The sequence below is a fragment of the Mixophyes fleayi genome, chromosome 4 (assembly GCF_038048845.1).
Source record: "Mixophyes fleayi isolate aMixFle1 chromosome 4, aMixFle1.hap1, whole genome shotgun sequence".
Classification (NCBI taxonomy): domain Eukaryota; kingdom Metazoa; phylum Chordata; class Amphibia; order Anura; family Limnodynastidae; genus Mixophyes; species Mixophyes fleayi.
The window spans coordinates 256,347,272-256,370,719 of NC_134405.1; the positions used below are offsets into that span (position 1 = coordinate 256,347,272).

The window sequence follows — 23,448 nt, forward strand, 5'->3', positions numbered from 1 at the left end:
TCTGGGTCCTTGAGGTGAGTAGTCTGCGGACTGCCCTCTTCTTTAACACGCTGCATCCGTCTCCTGCTCTGATATTGCAGGCAGCTGGCGCTGACAGACATGGCTCTGAGGCAGGGGAGCAGCGGTGCTTCGGTCTGGTCCGCTTTGGCAATGGGCAGTTCTGGTAGTGCAGAGAATGCCTTGGCAGGGGGACAGCAGCCAAAGCAGGTCTCTTTTGAATCATAGAGTACAGCTGTGGCTGCGCTGCATTATACCTCGGCAAAATGTAATGCTTAATTATCTTGTGGAAGGTCTGACCCTGATACCCTGTGTGCAACATGTGGCGTAGGGATAGATCTCCCGTTGCGCAGAAAAGCAGGACCTTGAAGTTCAAAGTCCAGGGATCCTGCCGCAAGGTACACCGATGCCATGAAGAATCTGTGGCAGTTTTATCAGGTGTACAAGTACTTAGGGGATCCTCTGATCCCCATACTCCCGTGGGTGCTCAAGAAAGTAAAAACAGAAGGAGTGGCAGCCATTTTCATGCCCTGCGTGATACTTTGACATTCTCGGGATGGCAGTAGGCCCTCTCTTTTAGTTGCCACTTCATCCCGATATTTTCGTCCAAGGCCGCCTTTGTTGCCACTCTAGGTTGTCTGGCTTTGACAGCCGTGGTTACTGTGAACCTGATTCTTCAGACGAGGGGTTTCTCTTACAAGGTTGGCAGCACGGTGGCTAAGTGGTTAGCACTTCTGCCTCACAGCACTGGGGTCATGAGTTCAATTCCCGACCATGGCCTTATCTGTGAGGAGTTTGTATGTTCTCCCCCTGTTTGCGTGGGTTTCCTCCGGGTGCTCCGGTTTCCTCCCACACTCCAAAAACATACTAGTAGGTTAATTGGCTGCTAACAAATTGACCCTAGTATCTCTCTCTGTCTGTCTGTGTGTATGTTAGGAAATTAGATTGTAAGCTCCAATGGGGCAGGGACTGATGTGAGTGAGTTCTCTGTACAGTGCTGCGGAATCAGTGACGCTATATAAAGAAATGATGATGATGATAATGAAGGTTGTAAAGACCAGGGGAGGGCTGGCAAATTTCAACCCAGGGAGCAAGATTCGACTCGGCAGCCTATTTTAAAAGAAAAAAATGCAGGTGGCCCAGCCCAAGGTAGCCCATTATGGGACCGGCCTGGGGGGCAGATGCCCCTGCCCCCCAGCCCAGCCTGCCCCTGGTAAAGACCATGGTGAAGGCTAGTAAAGTCTAAGCAAATTACTACCTGGTGTGAAAGGCATATATTTTATGGTGTAAGAGTCAGAGTTTTCACAGTTTCCATTTTATCGTACTTGTTTGCTGTCCTTCCTAAAGGGAAGGGAGGTCTTGACAAAGGTGTCCGTCTCTTCCTTGAAGCTATGCTCTATCTTTTACAAGTGCAAGTTGGCAGTTATGGCGAATGTGCAGACTTGCCTACAGTGGGTTCTTCATATGCACCATGTAATTTGGTGTTCCGGGCTCTCGTGGATCTCCATTATGTCACCTGGAAGGTGGTGGTCTTACTCGCTATCTATTCATCTCTTCTGTTCATTGGTGTCCAAGTCAGGGGTGCAGCAACTGTCCCAACACCACTCCCCCCAACCCCCCCTCCCCCACCATTCTGGTGTTTCATTCGGACTGGTGGGCTAGCACTTTCACTTAAACAACGTTTCCTCCTAGGTCTCTGTCTTCTAAAAGGTCTGTAGCTTCTGGTTGTGGTCCGGGACCTAAGGTACGTGGACTGTCCCTTTTCGGTTCATAAGACTAACGACTTGTTTGTTTCAACGATGTGAACAAGAAGTGTTAGCCAGCCTTGAAGCAGTCTCTTGAAGTTAGATCACTTCAACTATTCGGTCCTCTAGAAAGCTTATTCGACCAGGACTGTTGGTGCTTTGTGGGCTGTGCCTCACAATTCTTCGGCCGAACAGTTGTGCCAGGATTCTACGAGGTTGTCTGTCCACACATTTTCCAAATTCTACAAGTTGCAGGGCTTTGCATCTCGGAATGCCAATTTTGGGCACAAGGTTTTATGCACAGCTGTTTCAGAGTATTCCCTCCGTTAGGGGCAGCTTTGTAATGTCCGCACTGTCCCCATGGCATGACAGAGAAAAGAGGTGGGTTTTTTTTCACTTGCCCTAAAATCAGTTTCTCTTAGTCCATTGTGGGACATTGTGCTCCATCCCTTTGCTCCGATTGTTTCCTTGTTGCCTGTACTATTTTGGTGTTTCTTGTTTTGCCTTGTTAGGCTCTCTTTTGAGCTTTGTTGTTAAAAAACAAACAAATAATAATAAAAAAAAACCGGATGGTTCCATCTGCGAGGGAAATAGTAGGGGAGGAGCTGTCTTCTCAACATATTCATGTTAAAGTACCCTTGCTCCAAGTCCACCTACTATAACCCATTGCCGCAGTGTCCCCTAATGGACTCTGAAAAAATGGAATTTACAGTGCGTAAAAATCTTCATTTTGTAATCCTTTTTGAAGGCGGAGTAGAGGCGGATACCAGGGCTGCCAAAAGGAATTCAGGGCCCCGGTACAACAAATTCATGGGGCTCCCCTTATAGTCTAGTAAGCTTAAAAATTTTGCACCACCTAGCGGCAACGCAAGGTTTTTCAGGGTTGTGGTCATATAATTGGGGGCGTGGCAATGCGCCATTGGGGCGTAGCTAGCACTTCAAAATTGCTAGGTCCTGAATTCACTGGAGTGTGACATATGTCCAAGCACTCCTGACTTTCAGGACATCTAGCACCACAGAGTAGTATAGAAAAAATGCAGTGTGTACAGAAAGAGTTCAGTCTTGGCCTGCACCTTACATTGGGCAAAACACTCACCAAAAATTGGCATTGTCCCTACTAGAATCACAACATTTCACACACTATGCTGCTCTCTCCTACCTGTTCTTCTCACTTTCACCACCTGTGGCTGCTGATTTCTTTAGTTGCGGCTTGTCTGGATCCTGGAATGTTGGAGGACCTATTTGTAAAAATAAATGGGTACATTTAGAAAATTACAGCCAGCCCCGGCGTTAAATCAATAGCACCCACGATAAATAATTAGGCCTTCCTCCAGCCCCAACATTAAAATAATAGTATTCACATTTAATAAATAAGCCTATTTCCCTACCTGCAAACAGCCCCAGCAATACCTATTTCCCACAACCATCACTGCCATTAAATAATTCATAGTCACATTTAATAAATAGACCTCATTCTCCCCAAACTCACCCCCACATTGAATAGCCCCCAAACCACCCCATCTTAAATGAATAGTCCCCACTATTAAATTGCCTCACCATCACCCTACAAACAAAATAGTACCCATTAATTAGCCACCACCTACCTCACACACACTACATTGCAACAAGCCCCCTGTGCCATTACACACACATTACTGTGCCCCTTCATCACAACTACACTGTGTCTCCTTATGCTCACACTGCGCCCTCCATGCTGATTCCCCCCCTTCTTTTTCACTCTGTGTCTCTCTCCCCCTTTTTGTTTCACTCTGTGCGCCTCTCCCCCTTTTTGTTTCACTCTGTGCCTTTCTCCCCCCTTTTTATAGAACTGTCCCTTTCTGTTTACCTCCCCTTGCCTCTCCGTTTGTTTACTTACCTTTTGTTAGCTTCTTTCTTTTCTTTTCTGTCTTCTCTTCTTTCTTATTGCTTGGTCCTCTCTGCGGCGCTCCTCACTGACTGTCGGACGTCACGCCCGCCAGTCAGTGTGAATGGAGCAGAGAGGATAGGAGGGACGCCGGCGCCGCAATCACGTGAGTATGTTTTTGTTTTTTTTAACTTCCAGCTCCCCCCACCAAAGAACGAGACGTTCCCTGGCATGGCCGGGCCTGGGTAAAAGAATTTGTGACTTTCTGATTTTATATTCTGAACACCTCTATACCACCTAATGTTCTTATAAATTACAGTAGGGGTACATTTTCATCCACATATTTTTATCATGCAGTCTATCAAATCACTGTGTGCCACTAATTCTGACCACTGTTGCATTACAGGCTACAAAGGATAAATACAGAGAGCTGGCCATTGAAGGAATGCACAGAGACCTAGTGTTCCGCTTTATTGAAACTCAAACACTGCTGTTGGCTCCAATCTGTCCACACTTGGGTGAATATGTATGGTCATTACTGGGGAAGGTATGTTGATTTGTATTAGCCACGTAAAGAGAATATTGCTTCAGTACTATAAAGGGACTTGTCTACATAGGAGTTAAAGGCAAAATTGGACTATTTCATGCTTGTTTACTGCTCTACAACATAATTTCTAGAACAGAAATCTGCCTTTTGGAAAAACATGAATGCTTGTATCTTCAGCTGTTTCAGTCAATTTTCCAAGAAGTAAGACTAAGGCGTCTCAGAAAAATATCTATTTGAAAAGCATTTTCCTCTCTCCAGCTATACATGATAAGAGCACTTCACGCCTGGTTCATTGGAAATGTAAATAAGGTTCCATAGAAATTCTGAGCATACCAGTATTTTAAGATGCTTTGCTTTAAATTGCAGCAAATGTCTGTAATTTTAGTCTGAAGTGGAAATACTAGCCTTTATTACGAACATCTGTTGAGGCAAACGTGATCGGCTGTACACTTCACTTTTCGTGTGATATAAACTATGTCCATTATTTGGATCATGGTTTTAACAATTCACATGGTTTAAAAAAACAGCAGCACACTATACACTAAATATAATTAAGTGTGTAATATTTTCTAAGAAAATAATATACAGCTTTATTTTGAAACCAGTTTCACCAAAAACTGAAAGTTGAGACAATTTGCTGAGATCACACTAGCATATGGTTGGCAGGGCGGTCTACTTCTCATTCATATAATTGAAATTTTATATGACACAGGCTTTATAAATCAAAACAACACCTGTCTGAGCAGGAGAAAAGGATCTTTCAAACAGTTAGATACATCGTAGGATCCTTAGCAGAAGTGAAACTAAATAGAAATTTGGTATTTTAACTTCGATAATTCCAACCAAAACTAATTTTTTGTATCCTTTAATTGTATTTCACTTGACACAATGGTTTTAGGGATGGTTTACACTGGTTATTTTCATGTGCCTCCTGTAGGGATTGTGGTGTTCCCTGCACACCATATTCATTAACCCACAATGACCAATTTTCACATTTTGCTGTGTGTCTATAAAACATTTTATTTGTAGATCATATATAGAAAATACTACAACAAGATTAATTCCATCATTGGTTATTTTCAAGCTACAATTTCTGCATCGCGAATGCCTGGCTCGTTTGTCAGTTTAGAAGAATCTATACTTTGTTTAAGGTTCGGGCTAGTGAAATGGGTATAAATAAAACATGTTTCTAGCTTGTGGCATTGTGCACAATATTATGTGGATAATGGCCCTGAAAGGATTGACAGGACATTGACTCTTTATAGGTCATACCTCATGGCAGTTTTAGCTTAAGGTATATGTGTACCCACGCCCATGCCTTCAGTATTCTTGTACACAGCTGACTGAAGATTGATAGCCAGATTAGACTGTACTATCCAATCAATTTCAAATCAGGAGGATGAAAAAATGTGATTATTCATAGTGTGCCGTACTACATTTTGAACTGTGACTACACAAACTGAGTGTGGCTTTGTGAGTTTGAGGTTTTGTTTTTTGTTTTTTATATATGACTAAGGGCCATTGCTTAGATTGCACAACATGTTATACACAACAGTAGCTTACATACAAGTGGATCCACTATAACAGCAATGTTTAAATTTTATCAGCAATGTCTCATACCAGCAGTGCTTTAACTAACTATACCAGCATTGCTTCCTTACTGTATGCCAGCAATGCCCACATAATCCCAGTAATGCTCTCATAACAACAATGCCCACATTAAACCTGTACTATCTCAGTTAATACCAACCTTTTCCACATTATGCTAGTATAGCTCAATCACTTTATGCCACCAGTATCCACGTTATACAGGCAGTGCCCACTATCCACTCTATATATTTGAACGCTGTGACCTGCACTCTGTGAGCTATGAAGCATAAACAGCAACTTGCATCACACCATGGTTTTATAGCAACGTTGATTAGTGGCAGTTGGACAAAACAGGAAAGGCTAGACAAACAGAGCATGGTAACAGGCACAGAAATTTGTGTGCTCAGATGAACCGTTAAAAATGCAAGAATGAGCCAGAAATTCTGAGACTACATGAAAATTTTTGTACTTTTGTCACATTTATTACTGATGGAATATCTGTAAAACTTGATTTTAGAGATGCCATATTTTAGAGTGTAGCACAGTCACTGAACCACTGCTGTCAATGACTGCATAGCCCTTGGTCCTCAAGATGTGCACTCCCACATTAGACCGATCGGATGCTCATTTGTACAGTCTGTGCACATACTTCCACATAAGAATGATATTTCCAATAGCCTCACAATGTGTCATCATTTGTATTACCCCTAACGGCAAGTACAGGCGAAAACATTAATTTGCTCTCTGCTTCCAGCTTGCGCTGCCAGATCCGGGTACATATGCCCCAATAGTATCTACTTTACATTGGATCTACAAATGCTAGAAAGAAAATGCAAAAATAAGATTTCTTTCTGGTCCTAGAACAACTTTAAATCTTATGTAAAGAGCATATACTCAATATCTATATACTCGGTAGAGCAAGCTAAATAAAATATAGGATTAATAAGTGTGGTGCATTAATTCAGTGAAAGCAGACTTTGGTGGGTTTTTCATAATTGGATCTTTAGCTGTTGTTGCCTGGCTTCCTGTGTACTGTGCTGTTGTGAAAATGATCTAGTTATTGAGGTACAAAATAATTCCAGACATTAAGTGGTTAAGAGATCTGTATATTAGGTGGTTTGATTTAAATCTTCTTAAACTGATTTGTATTGTATTTGAAATTTTATTTTATATTCCATAATTGCATTTAGCTCGATCATTAATAAAAACAGGTTCAGAAATTCCCACATGAAAATGATTTGCTAATGTATTATTCATAGCAAAGTATAATTCTGACATTGAATTAGTGTTGACAGTCCCCCCCCCCACCCCCCGGTCTAACGATCGAATGTGGTGTTCTGCCTTTGTTTGCACGGTACAGTGCTTTGTGGGACTTTGGTTCACTCCTGAACTATGTTTTATGATGAGAATCATGATACTGATGATTTTTATGTGAGGCTTCAAAGCTCTTATAAAATATTTAGTTAAAAGAATACATGCATTGTAATTACGGTTTATATGTTCCATAGTTGAGCAGTAATTACTATTTATGAAGCTGCTCATCTTGAAAAAGTAGAATTAGGAGATTGACCAGTGAGTACCTTGAATGAATTGTCCAATTTTTTTTATTCTTGTTTATTTATTACTACAGTCTGAATCATTAATGAGTGCCTCTTGGCCAGTTGCTGGTCCGGCAGATGAAGTGTTGATCCGCTCCTCACAATACCTAACAGAAACTGCTCATGATCTTCGACTACGATTAAAGAATTACATGGCTCCAGCTAAAGGGAAGGTGAGAAACTGTGTGTCTTGTTTCCTCATTACTAGTTTAGGTATGTATGTTTATATTGATTGTTGTCTTATGATAGTTGTAGCGTGACTACATTTTCTTAACCTTCTTTTTGTTTGCTATAAATAGACATCAATGTTGTATTGTAATATTTGTAGTAATTTATTTAATTATTTCTAATTCCCCCTATGGGAGACACTGGGGTGTATAGAGTGCAGTGATATGGAGCTAGGACACTTTAAATTTACTGACAAAAAGCTCAAGCTCCTCCGCTCTATTACCCCATTGACTGCTGAACTTGTATTCTTTTTAGTACCCGCAAGAGTAGGGCTTGTTTTTATGTGGCTGCCACAGGCAGCTTTTTCCACTCCAGAAAACTTAGGATCGCAAGCCTAAAATTGAAGTTAAAAACTGCTAATAGGACTCGGTAGTCTGAACATCTTTGGAACTATAGAGTTAAGTATTTTTGAGATTTGTGTTGGTGGGTAATAATAATACATGCTTAAGCGGGGCAAACACAAGGGTAAACATGCTTTTATTTATTTAAGATGCATGTTAGATACCTTGTCTGTAAGTGTAAAGGAGACTGCCAATAGCTATTGAGAACCTACAAATCTACTGTATATTTAATGGTAACATGTTTTGTTCAGTCATGATCTATTAAGTTTTTCTTAGATGCTTGCGAATGGGACATGACCCTTTTCAAGTAGGATTCTCTCTTTGATTTAGTGGCCCTTTAAATATTTATCCGTGTCTCACTGATTTACTGACATTTCAATATGATTTACTTTACTGAGTTTCTTCCTTTTTAGAAAGGTGACAAACTTCCACCTCAGAAGCCATCACATTGCACCATTTATGTGGCCAAGACTTATCCTACATGGCAGCACATAACTTTATCAACTCTTCGCAGGCATTATGAGGTAAATTACCTGCCTTAGTATTGAAATTCTTACTCCGTTTTCAAGAAATGACTAGCAGAGTGGAGATAATGAGTTAGGATACTTCATGGTTTTTTTTGTTTTTCTGAGAGTCTGTACTAATGGAGAACACAATACTAAACAATAGTTTAAAACTAAGCATTATTGTTTGTAGACTCTCTATGTGTATTGGGTAGAAAAGTGAGGGCAGTAGGTGTATATGTTTGTGTTGTTGCAATGGAAAAGCTTTGTGTAGAACGTCTTGCAGAGCCCACAAATTTGTATTGGTAAGATTTTGGTTAAAAGGAGCATACTATCATTTTGGTAAATATTGTGACAAGTCTGGAGGTTCATATAAGGAGGAGGCGTTAAGTTAACATTTGTCAAATTTCAGACTGAGCTTAACTATTTTAACTGTAAGGAAAAAAACATAGAGTATATCTTCTATTTTCCATGATCTGTTCCTGTGTATATTTTATTAGGCTAATGCTGGCCAGCTCCCAGATAACAAGATAATCGCAACCGAGCTAAACAGCTTGCCAGAACTAAAGAAATACATGAAGCGAGTTATGCCATTCGTTGCTATGATCAAGGTAAGCTTGTATGTAGGTGTACATCCACTGATCTGTTATTGCTGTCTGTTAACTATGTGATGGTGATTTAAACACATGAAGGGTTTGTCCACTTTTGCACAACTCCTCCTTAAATGAATGTATCCCCTCTACACCTCACTAGGTATCCTATTGCCACCCTTTACAAAGTTCACACAAGAAAACAACCCCCAGATCAACATGGCTATATGACCGTGACTGGGTCATATAGCCCACCAAGCACTTTTCACCTTTGCATTTTGGCTGGACCAATATGCAATATGTAGCACTTAACCTCATGTATCAAACGCCCCATATACATAAAAACTTAGAGCAGAGCCTTCTTATCTCTTGACAATAATAATAATAATAATAATAATATGTATTACTGTGTTTGTTCACAATTGTAAAGAGCTATGGAATTTTTAGGCGCTATATAAATGTTGCTGCTAATGATTTAAAGGTCACCTGTTATATGATGCTAAGAGCTGGTTAGCACTGCATAATAACTCAAAATGTTCCTTTGCCAATCATCCATTCTGGTTTACTAGAGCTCTTTTCAAGAGTGGCCATAAAGCTAATTTGCAGCCACAGAATAAGCCAGCAAGTTCTCTTGGCTTCAGTTAAGTTGGGTGGATAGACTTTCCTTCAACAGTGTCGCCAAGTATTTCTTAAGATGTTATTTAGCATGAATGTAATTCAGTTTTTACATTTAATTTTGACCAATCCTTGTATTATATATTATGTTGCCACTCCTTTGCTGTATATGTAGTGTAATAGGTAAATAATGATCTAGCAAGTAGTTTATTTTATGTTTGACAACAGAGTTTCTTAACCTTCTTTTAAAGTGACTTTTAAAAAAAATAAACAAAAACCCATATTGTTACCATAAGGCCAGATAATGTGACATTTTATAGTAACCTTTTAGCACACTATACTCATGGCCTCCTAGCAGTGCAGGTTTTCCAGGTGACTAGTGGAATAATAATTAGTACCACCTGTGGATCTGTTACAATGTGTCAGTAATGAATACACCTTTGCTCCAGCATTGAGATATGAAAAACCTGCAGTGTTATAGGGACCATGAGTTCTGGATTTGGGAAACCCTGGTCTAGAAAGTCTGCTATGAAGCATGTCCCCTATGCTGTACAGTAATAAAGTTATAATACATTCACTGTCTTACAGGAAAATCTAGAAAAGAAAGGACCTCGTATTCTTGATCTTCAGCTGGAATTTGATGAGCAAAGTGTTCTTCTAGAAAACATTGTCTATCTGACCAACTCTTTGGATGTTAGTACTCCCATCGCTTTCTTACCCTCCAGCTCTCTGTATTTGTTCTGGCACTTAGTGAATAATCATTATGAATTCATAAATATCCTAAACTATGATAACACAGGATACAGAAATTCATATCTTGAAAGATCTAGGTGTTGGCAGAAGCTCACAGTGTGATTTGTAAATGGCCTTTACGAAAGGGGGGACAGAATAGAGGATAATTATGATTTGAGCCTACAGTAACCTGTTGTTCTGAGTGTATCTTGCATCCTTGCACAGCATCTTCCTTACCTCTTTGACAGAAGCTAAGATGTGGTTGCAATGTAATCACTCCTGCAGCCTGTTTAATGAATCAATAAGAGTTTCAATTTAATTAGCCGCCAATGATCCTGTTGTGCACGGTAAGACTTCAATGATAACTGATAAAAAGCCACATGCATTATGAAAAGTGAAGAGAAATTGACAAGTAAGCTTTAAGTGTGGGCAACAAATTAGGAGAGCTGAACTCCGACTATTTCATAACATGTACTGTGCAGCAAGATTTGTACAGTTATTTATTAAACTCCCTCTAATCCATGAGGAAATAAATTGTTTACTGTATCATTTCATATTTATTGTCCAAAACCCTTCTGTTACTTTTCATTGTTTTTCTTCTTTCTTAATATAAGATCATACTCTAAAGTATTAAAATAAATAGGTATATGGAAAGACTCATGGCATGATCTATGTCTCTATTATTTCCCCAGTTGGATCAGATTGATGTGAAATTTGCTTCGGATGCAGATGATAAAATTAAGGAAGACTGTTGCCCTGGGAAACCGTTTTCTGTCTTTAGAACAGAGGTATGTGCAAGATGGATGCATTTTAAAATCTTACCCTGATCTCTTGTACTATAATTGTTGGCTTCATAAAGCCTTTACTTTGTTAATTTTGTTGTCCCAATTTTTTTATAGAATTCTATTACATTGTCTTTCAAAAAATTCATTTGGGACTATTGCATCTTAACATGATTCAATTACATACAATTTATGTAATACACAAGGTTTTTGAGTATTTTATTTTGTGCAATTACTGTAAACAATCCTGTAATAAAATGAAACATTTCATAAAATAAATCATAGCTGCCAAGTGTATTTGATGTGGAAGGAGTGCTTAGCTGTTAGTGGCATAATTTCCATAAATAGTCTCTGATTTAACAAGATATGTGCGCATATTGTTTGAGTTGTAAAGTCAATCTTTAAACTAGATAATCCATAATGCCTCGTTGGAGAGACATAAGAGCAATAACTTATGTTTATCCAGTAAATTAGTAACCATATCATTTTATATCAAGTCCATAAGGTGCCTTTGTCCAATCTGGCTGTTCTGCTTGAATTATCAGATATGTGGCTACAAATATATTTGCTATATCGAGCACATATCTGGTTGCTTGACAATCTGCTGAATGATTAGATCTGACATGGCTGCCGCCTGCAATATACTTCTGTTTGACAACGTACATTGGCACATGTATGGTGAGATTTGTCAATCAATTAGTCAATTGGATTTCACTTTATGCAGTAGGGAGACTCTTGCTTAGACCAGCCTAGAGGCTGGAAAATGGTTGGGAAACTTTCTCTCCTCTGTATACTTCCTGATTCACTGCTCCTCCTCCCTTTATTTTTCTTCACCCAGTGCCCTGCACATGGGTACAGTGCTATAGGGCCTAGTTTCACTTTTTATTTTCCTACAATGATTGGTAGCACCTATAGTGAGAGAGAAGATCTCGATTTTTATTTTTTTTTTGTTTGAAAAACACCTGTGGTACTATATTTTAAAGCACACCCTTAGCTATTCTCCATAGTCTTAAGACTCCCTCAACACCTTATCTGTCATTGGCTTCAGCCATGAGTCGTGTGGATCCTGCCCGCATGGGGTAATGAAGGGAATCTTTACTACTGTGGCTCCTGTAAATTCACTGGATTTATGGTCCCAGGCAATCCAGTGTGACAAGCTAAATGGAGGACTTATCCTTTCCTCGTGACCAGAAGCCTGGAGAACTTTCCAGCAGCCACATTCTGTTTCATATACCTAAGGAGAAGTATCGCTCATATTCAAGATGGTGGCCACAGGGTAACAGCAGCCAGATTTAGGAAGGGCGAGTGTACTAAGGGGATGCTTCATCTGTAAGGTGATGGGCAACTCGGGGTCCTGCACAAATAAGGTCCTTCCTATATGAGCAGTCCTATCCATGCAGATGGGGGACTCTGTAGGTGGGCAGCAAAATTACCTCACTAAAACTCTACTCCCTGTTAGTAAGCATGCTGTTCTGCAGGCAATTGTGTCTTCAGTGGTCCAGGCTACTAGCACCATCAGTGGAAGTGGGATGTACCTGGGTCCTGAGTGGGCCTGGTTTCTAGTGAAGTCCATGGCTCCGTGGAGTGAGGGGTGGGGGGTCAAAGGAGACAAGTTCTGTTTCTATTCTGGAATATTCACACGCCCATTTGTTCTCTAGTTTTGCTTGGGGCCTTATCCTTGCTCTGTAGACTCCACAGGTCACATGCTATGAGGCCCTTCATTTGGTTCCATTGTGCTGAATTCTATTCCTAGCCATCATCTCTACAAGGCCTGTCTCTGAGAAGACAAGCTTTTTTTATCAGTCCAAGCGTTTAGACGTTCATAAACGCTGTCGATCTTCTGAATTTGGACAACAGTTTTTGGCTGGCCTTTTTTGCAAATGGAGTATGGGTTTTCTCCAGATAATGACAGAGTAACTACTTGGTTGTCCACATATGTTTTCTCACGTCCTAAGGTGAAGTTTGTTGCCTGTGTGATGGGTACCTTGGGCAGGAAGATACTTCAGATTGCTCTTCTTTATTAGGCATTCCTCCTCTCGTGTTCAGAGTGGCTTTGAGACATCACAACATCTGTGGAAGGAGAAAACGGGATTGATTTGTCCATTCTGATTCCTTTTTTTGAGGCTGCAGGGGGACGCAGACCAGCTCACCTAGGAATTCTGCTCCTCCTATTAGTCTTGTCTCTTAGCTACACTATTGGTAAATTAAGGAAGAGAAGGGGAGCTTGGGCGTAACAGTAGAGGGTGCTACAGGTCCTGGAGGTAAAGTGGCCCGTTAATGCCATCCCACTCCCCTTTTTTCTGCCCTGTTTACGTAGATTTTTATCTTTTTATGATTGGAGATGGTTGTGCTTTTGGCTATATACATATTGCAGGGGACAAATGTAGGATTCCTACAGGGAGGTTTCCAAAAATAATAAAATACACTTGTGGCAATAATATTTGCGAAAGAAAGGTACAGTATATATAAATTTAATAATGTACAATGAAAAAAATGATATAAAGTGAGCTGTACATTACTGAAAAATTCCCACATTAATAACCTCTACTTTTTGACCATGTTACCAAATGTATGATATTCAAGTCTTCATAAATATAAGTAAGAGTCATACACGAGAACTAAAATATAAGTTAGAAGAATGATGGTCGCCATTTTGTTGAAGCCAGAGATAATGAAAACATAGGCAGATCCCCACAAGATGAGTTATAGAATGCTAACAATGTGCTATAATTTTTTAATGCAGGTACTAACTGGCAGGTTCCTAGATGCTTTTTATTCCTCCTTCTAAACCACAGAACATTTGTGATTGAAGTGTGAGGTTTGTGGGCAACAGGAACCCCCCCCCCCCCCCCCCCCCACCCTGCTCCACTGCTGTAGTGCTGGTTGTGGAGCACAGGTCCTGAAGAATCATAGCTATAGAGGCCACAGGAGCAAATTTAGCAAGGCTTTTTAGACCAATGTTCAAATGTAATAACCTTGGATTAAACCTTACCATCAAGGGAATTTCACATCTCCAGTTCACAAACAATGTATAAAGGTGTCGTCCTTTGTGGGTCAGGCATTATTTGTGTTTGTAGTCATTTTATATTTTTTTTTTGATGGAAGCAGAAGTATCTGTTGCACTTGCTTGACTCGTAACTGCATTTTTAAGCATACCCAGACAGTTGTTTTTGTTACTTTTTTTTTGTAGCCTGGAGTGCCTGTGTTCCTGGTGAACCCTCAGCCAGCAAATGGCCACTTTTCCACAAAGATTGAAATCCGGCAAGGAGACAGCAGAGATTCAGTAATAAGACGCCTAATGAAGTCTGATCGTGGGATCAAAGGTAACTTGCATGAATGGGGCAGTATAGTGATGAGCTGGGAAGGTTGTTCTTTATGAGTCTCTGAGGATATGAGCAAATGACTGGTGGCAAGAATGGTTTTAATGAGCAATTATTGCAGTCTGATTAGAATACAGTATTGTAAAGGCAGAATACATCGCCTTTCAGTTACCATCTTGTTACTATGCATGATGACCAAACACCCTAGAGAGCTCTGCAACTCTCTGTGTAGTGAGTAGTATGAGGTCTGGTAATTTGCAAACAGAATATGGTTAATTTTCTGCAGAAGAGTATAATTCCTTATAACAAAGACTGCCTCTCAATTACATTGAATCTCTCATTCAACAGTGGGTTGTTAAATGATGTGCAGTGGTAATGTGAAAGAAAGATTTAACTCAACATCCATTCTTCCTTGGACATAAAGTGTTCAAATAGAGAATGAGCACAATGTGTGTTACATTAAAGCAAAAAGATTTTCTTTAAAAAAAAGCTGCTTCAGTATGGAAAATAGCTTACATTGTTGTCCTGTAAACTTAATTTTGTATAGATCATAACAGATAATACATTATATTGTATCTTAACATTTTTATTCAGTTCTATTCCATGACTTATTTAGTTTAGAATGTAAAATGCTCTATTTATTTTGTATTTTTTAAAAAAGCTTTAGAATATTTGAACAAATGATTTTCAAGCTGTTAGAGCATTATTTGCTCTCATGTATTGTGAATAGCTTATTGAGATCATCTTCAGTGCTGATATTTGTGAACAAATGTAAAGTTGGTATACATTCTTCAAAGATACAAATAGACACATTTTATATTTTAAATGTGTTTTGTATTTTTTATTTTGTTCCATATCAAAGTCAGGATTTTGATCTCCTATATGCTATATAAAATGTGTATATAAAATTCACATGTCATAATAATTTATGATATGTATTCATGTGGCAGGAATGCTATAGACGACTATAAACTATAGTTCTACAGACAGTGTACGATGTGTCTACACTAATGGTGTAGCAGATCAAGAAATTATAATCCCGCCCTGTCTTTCTACTTCATTGGCAGGGTAGGGTTGACATTAGTTTCTATATATGAATCGCACCACATATGTATATAACCTGGAAAATTTGTTCCAAAGGGTAACTTCTCTTTCATCCAGTCTGGGGAACACTGCTTACCATGGGTTGTGGAGGGGAGCACGGGAGTTGGCACCTAGCTAGTTAAGTTTAGCACTGCTGACAGACCCCTCCCCTCTACAATCTCCTTGCCTCTTCCCCTCCAGTTTTTTCTAGGTGCCCAAAAGAGTTGGGCAGGTTTTTAGAAACAGCTAGTTTTTTCTTTTATTTATTTTTTAATAACTTTAATTTTTACTTTTATTTTTAGACATTAGTTAGGCTTAGGGCAGAGCTGGGAGTGTGTTCTATTATAGAGAGCACGCTCCCAGAAACAAGGCAGCATGACCGGGCTCTGTCAGTGGGAGCACACTGCTCTCAATGGCAGAGCACTAGCGGTCAGATTACAGGGTGACAAGCGGTCTCACGGACCGCTGTCACTCTCGGAGGCTCCCCTGATAACCGGCGCTGCCACTGCAGGCATAAAGCGCCGGTTATCGGAACTAACTGCCGGCGGCCATGTTGGAATTAATCATCGGTCCGCGGAGGAATACAAGGAGGAGGAGAGATTGGGGGCCATACCAAGATCCCCCCTCAGAAGAAAAGGAGGGGGCATCGGGGTATCTAACGCTGCAGGAGATCTCTTTTAAGGGGTCTCCATAACTCTGCCAAGAAGGATAAGTTCCTTTTTTAAAAAATAAAAATAAAAGAGAGACAAAAGGCTGCAAGAGGGGGAACTATCACAGAGCTCCCCCGCTCTTCAGCACAAGTGCTACAGTCCGGTCTTCTGGTGCCAGAGAAGCCCGGGAAAGAACTTATCTTGGGGGGAGCAGGCACCTGGACACTGCTGTTGGACTTCTACCCTGTGTGGCCCTTTTGGCTAAGTACCAAAACTTTTCTTTAACCATTTACAAACTGTATTTTGTGGTTTGAAGAGGGAGGCTAGTAAGGATTATATTGTATTCTCTTACTTGCACAAATTTCACACTGTCTGTTACACACATACAAGTACAACCTTTATTACAGATTAGTTGGTTACTTGTTGCTTGCTCTGTCTCTCTCAATATATCTTTATCTAGTGTGTTTGGTGTGATTTTCCTTGTAAAATGTCAGATAAGGGAAAAGGCCCTATGGCTAAATATTTTACATGTTCTAGGCTAAATTACCATGTGGGCAGAAGGACCCGTTGGCGCTCTGCTCTGACTGCGAAGGAGGGGTCCCCTATGCGCAAACCCAGCTCATTCCAACCCCACTGATGGAGGAATCGGCCTGGGTAGCTTCCCTGACACAGTCGGTTTCCTCTTTAGCACAAATGATCTCTCAATCTACTCAGTTACTGACAAGTGTGGCAGCCTCTGCGGTGTCTAACAATGCTGTTACACCCTTGGGCCTCCCTGCTGCCACAGGTTCTACTGGAACGGCTATAGCAGGACCTTCCTCCTTGCTTACGGACCAGCCCCCTGTTCCCACAGAACCGGCATGGTCCTTAGCTTTTATAAAGGGTTTGGACAGACTTAACCAGTTACTTGAATCCCCAGGCTTGCCCCCTGCTAAAAGAAAGCGGCTTAGATCCGCTAATACTTTTATGGTCCTTTCAGATTCTGAGGGATTTTCAGAAGGGGAAACAAATTTCGATACTGACCAGGTTCAGCCTTTGGAACAGGAAGAGAACACTAAATATTAATTTATTGATGATTTGGTTTTAGCGGTGAGACAGGCGTTGGACCTCCCAGAACCGGAGGATCCTAGTCCTAGAGACAGAAGTCTTTTTAAGAAGGCCAAAAGGAGGGTTATCCGGTTTCCCCCTTCTGTTGAGCTCAGAGATATTGCAGAGGGAGCCTGGAAGCAGCCTGATAAAAAGTTCTCTGTTCCCAGGAGGTTCTCTTCCCTGTATCCATTGCAGGAGGAGGACGTGGCTTGCTGGGAGGGAATCCCTAAAGTGGATATTCCAGTAGCCCGTTTGGCCCGACACACTCTCCTACCAGTCCCGGGCTCAGCAACTCTGCAGGATGCCACTGACCGCAGAGTGGAATCTCAGCTAAAATCTATATTTGTAGCTGCGGGTTCTTCCTTTAGACCCACATTTGCTTCAGCTTGGGTGGCTAAAGCCATGGAAGCATGGGCAGAACAGCTGGCAGAGGCCTTACAGGACTCTGATTTACTTCCCCAAGCTTTACATTTGAAAGAGGCATCGGGGTACCTTTATGAGGAGGCTTAGAGCACAGCGTCTGTGTCCACCTCTATTCAAGCAGCATCAATTTCAGCAAGAAGAACGTTATGACTGAAATCCTGGAAGGGGGATTCGGAATCTAAAAAGTCAGTCGAAACCATTCCCTTTTCAGCAGCAGGTTTGTTCGACCCGGAATTAGAGACTATGATTTCCCAAGCAACATGGGGCAAAAAGCACTTCTTTGCTGGTACTCTTCAATAGGGGCCGGGCCCCACGGTTTAGCTCCTTTCGTCAGCCCTTTCGGGGGACCTCCTTGCCAAGGGGGCAGTCATTTAGAGGTAGACAACCGAATGCTCGGGGCTCCTCTGTCAAAGGCAGGTCCTCGTTTGAAGCTAGGCGCCAGGTCTCCAAGACTCTTGAGAAGCCTGCGTCCTGACTGCCACTCTATTCTCCTGAAGGTGGCGCCAGTGGGGGGATGTCTGTCTCTTTTTCAGGAACAGTGGGCAGCTTCATCCCAAGACCCTTGGATTCGGGGCATTATTTCAAGGGGGTACATGATAGACCTGCTGGGTCTGGTACTACAGCGTTTCTTTGTAACCCCGCTACCCCGAGATCCACAGAGGATACAGGCCTGTGTCGCCTCTCTTCTTTCGCAAAAAGTCATTTGCAGGGTCCCAGACAACCAGAAAGGGAAGGGATTTTATTCAAATCTTTTTCTGGTCAAGAAACTGGACGGGGCCTTTCGACCCATTTTAAACCTAAAGTACCTCAATGTGCACTTACGAGTGGACAAATATCGGATGAAGTCCCTGAGGTCGGTAATAAACGGCTTAGAGAAAGATCAGTTTATGGCTTCCATAGACATAAAGGACGCATACCTCCACGTTCCCATTTGGAGCGATCATCAGTCTCTCCTAAGATTCACAGTGGGGGCCTCCCACTATCAATTTCGGGCTCTTCAATCGGCCTCTCCACAGCTCCGAGAGTCTTCACAAAGATAATGTCGGTGATGGCAGCGTGTCTTCACTCAAAGGGAGTTCAGGTCGTGCCTTATTTGGACGATCTGCTCATCAAATCCTCCTCAGAGATTTGCTTACTTCAGTACTTATCCCTCACCATGGCAGTTCTCGAAAGAGCCATGGGTGGCTGATAAACTTAAAGAAATCCCAGGTGGTCCCGTGCCAACGCATGGTCTTCCTAGGTCTCATCATGGACACCAGTCAGGAGAGGGTGTTCCTGCCTGTGGAGAAGATCAGTTCAATTCAGAGTATAACATCTCAGGTCTTGTCCTCTCCCAGCCCCTCAATTCATTTGTGCATGCGGCTGCTTGGAAAGATGGTGGCCTCCTTCGAGACGATCCCTTACGGTCGGGCTCATTCTCGAGGCTTCCAGTGGGATCTGTTGCCAAAATGGTCAGGATCCTACCTACGTTTGGATCTCCAGAGGATTTCGCTGTCTCCGGGGGCGAGAGAATCGCTTCAGTGGTGGCTGATTCAGGATTACATGTCGATGGCCAGGTCTTTCGCTCCATGGTCATGGATCGTAGCCACAACAGACGCCAGCCTGACAGTTTGGGGGGCAGTAGTCCTGCACCTCAGGCTCCAGGGGCTCTGATCAGTTCAGGAATCAGCCTTATCAATCAACACGTTGGAGTTGAAGGCAATTCTTTTAGCTCTTCGGGGGGCCCAGACTCTCCTTCAGGGCCACCCAGTCGGAGTTCAGTCCGACAATGTCACGGCTGTGGCATATGTCAACAGACAGGGAGGAACCAGGAGTGCAGCTGCAATGCGAGTTGCAGCTCAGATTTTTCTTTCGGTAGAACAGTATGTTCCAGCAATCTCAGCGGTGTTCATTCCAGGAATTAAGAATTTGGAGGCCGATTACCTCAGTCGCAATGCGATGATGCCGGGGGAGTGGTCCCGCCATCCGGAAGTATTTGAATCTCTAGTTCAGAGGTGGGGTCTTCCGGATATAGATCTCATGGCCTCCAGACACAACAAAAAGGTTCACAGGTTTTGCGCAAGGGCAAGAGACCCCTTAGCGGTAGCGGTGGACGTGATGACCATGGCATGTGGGATTTCAGGTTGGGATATCTGTTTCCCCCAATCCCTATGCTTCCTCGAGTACTCAGACGAGTGAGGCAAGGCGGTCGGTCGGTAATTTTAATAGCTCCCTCAGTTTAACGGCATGGCTGTTGAAGCCAGTCTTTGGAAGGCCAGGGGTTTCTCCCCCAGTGTAGTGAACACTATGCTGCGAGCTGGTAAACCAGATTCGGCTCGCATCTATCATCGTATTTGGCGAGCCTATATCAGATGGTGCGAAATTAAGTCCTGTCACACGCTTTTTTTCAGGATGGGCTGGAATCAGGACTCCGTTTAGATTCCTTAAGAGTTCAGGTATCAGCGCTTTCAGTTTTCTTTCACCTGAAGTTAGCGGAGTTGCCAGACGTCAAGACTTTTCTTCAGGGAGTCTTGCATATTCAGCCTCCCTACGTTCCGCCTACAGCACCATGGGATCTTAACCTGGTACTGGGTATGCTTAAAGGGCCTCCTTTTGAGCCATTACTGACGGCAAATTTTAGGTGTCTGACCTGGAAGGTCGTTTTTTTTGGCAATTGCATCTGCACGTAGGGTTTCAGAATTGGGAGCTCGGTCTTGCCGGGAACCATATCTGGTTTTTCACGAGGACAGAGTGGTATTAAGAACTCTCCCTTCTTTTGTACCAAAAGTAGTTTCGGCTTTCCATTTGAACCAGGAAATCCGACTTCTCATTCTGATCAGCAGTCTATGGAAAAGTTAGATGTGGTTAGGGCTCTCCGTATTTATGTCAAAAGAACTTCTCAGGTTAGGCGTACAGACTCTCTGTTTGTTCTTTATGATTCTAACAAAAGAGGCTGGCCAGCCTCAAAACAGTCCATTGCAAGATGGATTACGGCAACCATTAAGCAGGCTTACATAAGGGCTAACTGTCATGTGCCAGAGAGACTTACGGCCCATTCCACCAGATCGGTAGGGGCTTCGTGGGCAGCGAGAAATGGGGCTTCTGCGGACCAGCTTTGCAGGGCAGCCACCTGGTCCTCTGTCCACACCTTTACTAAATTTTATCAGTTTAATGTATTTGCATCCGCAGATACAACTTTCGCTCATAATGCTCTATGAGCAGGGCTTTCAGAGCGGTCCCACCCTTAGGGGGCTGCTTTAGAACGTCCCCATGGTAAGCAGTGTCCCCCAGACTGGATGAAAGAGAAAAGAGGATTTTTGTACTTACGTTAAATCCGTTTCTCTGATTCTGTCTGGGGGACACTGCGATCCCTCCCTTCTGCTTTTCTTCTGTGTGCTCTTGGTTGATTGGGGCTTTTTAATTAACTGAAGGGGAAGAGGAAGAGGCAGGGGGATTGTAGAGGGGAGGGGTCTGTCAGCAGTGCTAAACTTAACTAGCTAGGTGCCAACTCTCGTGCTCCCCTCCACAACCCATGGTAAGCAGTGTCCCCCAGACGGAATCAGAGAAACGGATTTAACTTAAGTACGAAAATCCTCTTTTTTGGGATCTCTTGTAGGTGTTGGAGACTTGTTTTTACGGTTAATACTAAATAATCTGCAGACACCATGGATGCCTTTTGTGGTAAAGATTTCACCCCTAACTGGCTAGAGATGCCATTAGGAACTAGAACTTTTGTGGTGTGAAACTAGCTAGAGTTTCAGCCTGGACTCCAATACTAAAGGTATCAGCATGGAGGTAAAATTGTTCAGTGCTAACCTGTAGTTACTCTGCAGCGCTGTTAAAATGTAACATCGAACCTACTCAATCCATAACAAACCGAAAAAGTACTACTATCCCAGTCCTGACATCTTTGCATTACTGCAAAGCAATTCTGCAAACCACTGTGTCTGCTGTTTAGAGAAGCTCCTCCATCCTAAAGTGGGAGCCTTCTGTAGAGGGTAAGGTGGACATATGTAGTTCAGCAAAAATACTCATATTTATATATGCAACATCAGCCTTTGACGAATAATAATTTAATAATTGTAAACAGTGTTTTAGCTAGCTCTTGGTCTAATTCTCCAGTTATTAGCACCAGTAATGAAGTTCCTTTTTACATGCTATAGATTGGTTACGAATAGCATCTATAGCCTGTGGGCAGTGGATCCTTTAGTATGCTACTAAAGATAAGTACAGACTACCTTACCAGCACCAACCACAGTGAAACCCATGTACATGGGATGTCAGCCCTACTATATGGCACTTTGTGTTAGCCTGCTATGTTTTATTTCTTAGACTTACATTGGATTCATTCTTTCTAGATGTCACAAAGGTGAAGCTCATGCGTTATGATGACCCAGTGTTGGGGCCACGTCGTGTTCCAGTTCTTGGAAAAGAAGAAAGTGGTAAAACAGTTATAACTCAGCAAGCTGCCTTTCACATTGACCTTAATGAGAAGAAAGTGCACATTGCAGACAATGGCCTGAAGACAGACATTGGAGACACATTGGTGTACATAGTGGATTGAATGGAAATGGAGGAGGCATAAAGAATGAATAAACATAGTGATTCAGGGGAACATTACAGTGCTCTGGTTCTGCCAATGACACAACTATTAAATAACACCCTGGCCAACAATATGCAGATACATTTTCATATGAATTGTCCATCCACAACATTGTGCAATATTAAAGCAGTTACTATTCCAGATATCAGTCTTCTAGAAGGGACAGGATCGCAATGCTGGTTCTACTTGTAATGCATATGTTACAAAACATTTTAAATCTTTAATGTGTTTCCCGTATTGAATATCAAGCTCTGTTGTCTAGTTTATTTAAAATAAAACCAGATCTTGTGTACAACTAGTCTGTTCTTTTATTACCATACATGCATCATTCATGCAGTTAGTCACCAGGTTAAAATCTGCATAACCTGCATTGGTGTGAAGCAAACTAAACAGTAGTCTTTTGTCTTAATTAAAACAATCACACCTAAAGAAAAAACATTGCGGTTTTATGACAAGGATAAGAATTATAAGTTTTCAACAGGTGATTTCAGGCAGATATTCTATTTCAAGTAGCAGGAATCATTACACTAAGTTGTAGTACCCACCATAGTGATTTTAATTTAAGCAAAATCATTTTTAAATAGTGTAAACTTTTTAAAGGACATTTTCAACTTTAGTTAACGTTAATATATTGGATTTTAAATACCTTTCTGTTTCATTTACTAAACACGTTCCTGTATCTTTCTGTGTTTTTTAACCATATCTATCTTCTCAATAGAGGGTTATGTTTTATACCTAGGAGGCACTCTAAAAATAAAACCAAGAACACTCTCCTCTTCACTATAATCCCTATCGCTCTGTTTTGTTTTTCCAATACTAAGCTCAGAATGTGGGCAGAGAGGAGGGCCTTTTGTCCTTACTTTGAATCATTTTATATCTTTTTGAGGGACAGTCTCAGATGGGTGTTTTTTTTTTCTTAATATTCCAACCAACCGCTACCATGACGGGAATCCTTTGCTCCTATCTTTTGCCTCCAGCCTCAGTCGTGGGTCAAGGGACATGCAACATAAAACCATTCTGTATGGCAAGCATTTCTCTAGTATAGGAAGACTGCCTTTACAATCGCTCCAGTTTTTTACTCAGACTCCAGATTTGCTTCAGCCTGTCTGAGCAGCTTGAAGAGCAACCTCATTGGTCCAGCTTTTTCCTGGTCTCCTAGAATTGCGTTC

The 23,448-nt window shown here is 41.7% G+C and overlaps 1 protein-coding gene across 1 annotated transcript in view; it reads left to right on the plus strand.

The window, feature by feature from the left end:
• LARS1 (leucyl-tRNA synthetase 1) overlaps positions 1-22,574 on the plus strand; it is an 88,217-nt gene extending 65,643 nt beyond the window's left edge. Inside the window, exons 25-32 of the mRNA XM_075209675.1 lie at positions 4,013-4,153; positions 7,374-7,514; positions 8,324-8,434; positions 8,914-9,024; positions 10,207-10,311; positions 11,043-11,138; positions 14,323-14,455; positions 22,035-22,574. Coding sequence (XP_075065776.1) covers positions 4,013-4,153; positions 7,374-7,514; positions 8,324-8,434; positions 8,914-9,024; positions 10,207-10,311; positions 11,043-11,138; positions 14,323-14,455; positions 22,035-22,240 — 1,044 coding nt within the window. The 3' untranslated portion in view covers positions 22,241-22,574. The remainder of the gene's footprint in view (positions 1-4,012; positions 4,154-7,373; positions 7,515-8,323; positions 8,435-8,913; positions 9,025-10,206; positions 10,312-11,042; positions 11,139-14,322; positions 14,456-22,034) is intronic.
• Positions 22,575-23,448: the final 874 nt, after the last annotated feature.